This window comes from Sinocyclocheilus anshuiensis, unplaced genomic scaffold (genome assembly GCF_001515605.1).
Source record: "Sinocyclocheilus anshuiensis isolate Anshui unplaced genomic scaffold, SAMN03320099.WGS_v1.1 scaffold779, whole genome shotgun sequence".
In the NCBI taxonomy this organism is placed as follows: Eukaryota; Metazoa; Chordata; class Actinopteri; order Cypriniformes; family Cyprinidae; genus Sinocyclocheilus; species Sinocyclocheilus anshuiensis.
In genome coordinates this window covers 690,785-693,187 of record NW_015548244.1, presented here as the reverse complement: position 1 = coordinate 693,187, position 2,403 = coordinate 690,785, and the positions used below count along the sequence as shown (strand labels likewise).

Genomic DNA, 2,403 nt, shown 5'->3' with positions numbered 1-2,403 from the left:
GGCAGGGCTGGGGCAGAGACAGGACAGCGCCCTGGCGCAGGGGGATGGGGGGGCTCACGCCACACCCTACCCCCCCTGAAGAAGATGCCCCGGCCTGGGGCAAGGGATACTGGGGTCCCGGGGTGCTGTGGACCTCTGTGAAACAGCTAGAGGAGAAAAAACAAATCACCAGCTGATAGCCAATATGATTTATTATCATCAAAATAAGCACATCATCAGAACAAATTTGGTTTACTGAGTGGTACAAGCTGTTTCCAGATTCTTACATATCAGTGCTGTCGTCCTCTTTGCTGATGTATTCCTCCAAGATACTCGTGTCAATGTTTGTTGGCTCCAAAGAGCTGTTAATATCATGACCTGCAAGGGAAATAGAGGGAGAGAGAAACAGAAAGGTAGAAGAGAGTGAGAGAGGAGGATGAGTATCGTGTTCCTACGCACTGTTTCTACAGTTATAAAATAACAGTTTCACAACATCTCTTATTCAGACTCCAACAAAAGAAGGAGACTGTTTCGTGTGGCTTGCAACACTTCTGATCATTTGTTTACTTGTTTAATAGCCAGATTAATGACATATGGTCAAACTAAGGATCACAGATGAGGTTAATGGAAACATAAATGTCTTGGAGGTTATAGACACAACACAAATTGTAAAAAACCCAAAAGGAAGGTCACTTGCGAAGAAAGTTCTCTTTTATTCTGCACGAAAGTAGCTTTTCTCTCTCCTCCCATCCATACCTCTCTATGTATCTGCCCCCCTTCTCTACCTCTTTGCCAAATCTCTTCAAATCTCCAGCACAAGACCCATCGCAGTAATCACTCTATTGCAACACCTGCAACAGTTACAGGTCACTCTCACCCAGGCCGACTGACCCTGCACACTCATGCCAAATAAAGCACCTTTTCTTGCATAAGCTTTCTCTTTATGCATTGTATAATAGGCTATATTTAAAAAAGGTATGTGCATGTTTTGGGTTAAAAAATTTAAATACAACAAATATATAATATACATTATTTTCAGCACATGCCTTTTTGTCTATTAAGTTGTGCAATAGATTCAACACAAAATATAAGCATTTGTCAAAAATGATACCTTGTTTAATTTATAGCTATTATTGCAAGTTATGAACCCATATGAAAGTTATTTACCTTTAAAAAACATATACATATGTTTTGAATAAATACATATTTGTACTTAAATTATGTATTTTATTTAATGCATTTTAAAATTATTATTGTAAAAAAAAGAAATATATATTAGGGATGCTCCGATCGGCATCGGCCGATAATCACATTTTATGACTCGATCAGTACTCACTAACTTGGCCGATCTTACGAACCGATCGCAATTTGATGACGTCAATGTGCAGCATGTTAGAATGAAGGATCATAAGACATTGAAGACGGGATTAATGGCTGCTGAAAATTGTAATTGTAATATTTCATAATATTTCTTTTTTTATTATTAAATAAATGCAGCCTTGGTGAGTATAAGAGACTTGTTGCAAAAAAAAACTTTTGGACAGTAGTGTATATTAGCACTGCTTTATTTTAGGGATGCTCTGATCGATCGGCCGGAGATCGGTATCGGCCGATAATCACATTTTATGACTCCATTGGTACTCACTACACTTGGCCGATCTCATGAACCAATCACAATTTGATGACGTCAATGCGTGACAACGTACATGATGCATGAGGACATAAATGATTTGGCGCCACAGTCATGTCGTCGCCGATGTGGAAATGCTATGACGTTTCGAGAAACAATGAAAAATTTGCTATTTGTCGTGTATGTTTTGCATGATGATATAATGAATAGATGGTTCATTTTTAACAGCAGATTCAGTGACGTTAGAGCTGATCTGTGCCTCACTGCACACTGCGGTGTGTTACGGCTCCACGGCCACTGGAGCTGATCGCAGCCGCTCTAATCAGTGCTTGTGTTTATCAGCCAGCCGCGGCACGTTTCTGAAGAGGCTCTCCACGCTGCTTGGTTAAAAATAGTCTTTTGTGATTTGTCACAGCGTGGAAGACGGAACAAACACACACACACACACACACACGAAATCGTCTGCCTCATGAAAAAATATATTTAAAAAAAATGTAGTTAATATTTGCATCATTTATGATTTATTTTATCCACCCGCGACCCACCCGCAAATAATCAGAATGCATTTTTTATTACCCGACCCGCAGATTATCCGCAGCGACCGTGGATATAGGAAAAGCAAAATAAGTTTGCTGTGTAAATCAGACGGACTTACTGATGACGGACTTTGCTTTAAAGCGGGAGAAACAGGTTTCCCCAGTAACGGCTGTACACAAAGCAGCGCTGAGCTCACAAACACTGCTTTATCAGGCATATAACATGCAAGATTAAATGAAAATGACATCGAAACTTCT

At 39.9% G+C, this 2,403-nt stretch overlaps 1 protein-coding gene across 5 annotated transcripts in view; it reads right to left on the bottom strand.

The window, feature by feature from the left end:
- The window catches only part of LOC107655159 (myelin regulatory factor-like), a 38,552-nt gene that overhangs the window by 16,084 nt on the left and 20,065 nt on the right, over window positions 1-2,403 (bottom strand). For all 5 annotated transcript variants that reach the window (XM_016442579.1, XM_016442581.1, XM_016442583.1 and 2 more), the window contains exons 2-3: window positions 267-357; window positions 4-146 (exon numbers count right to left, since the gene is read on the bottom strand). In XM_016442579.1, the coding sequence (XP_016298065.1) occupies window positions 4-146; window positions 267-357 (234 nt within the window). The remainder of the gene's footprint in view (window positions 1-3; window positions 147-266; window positions 358-2,403) is intronic.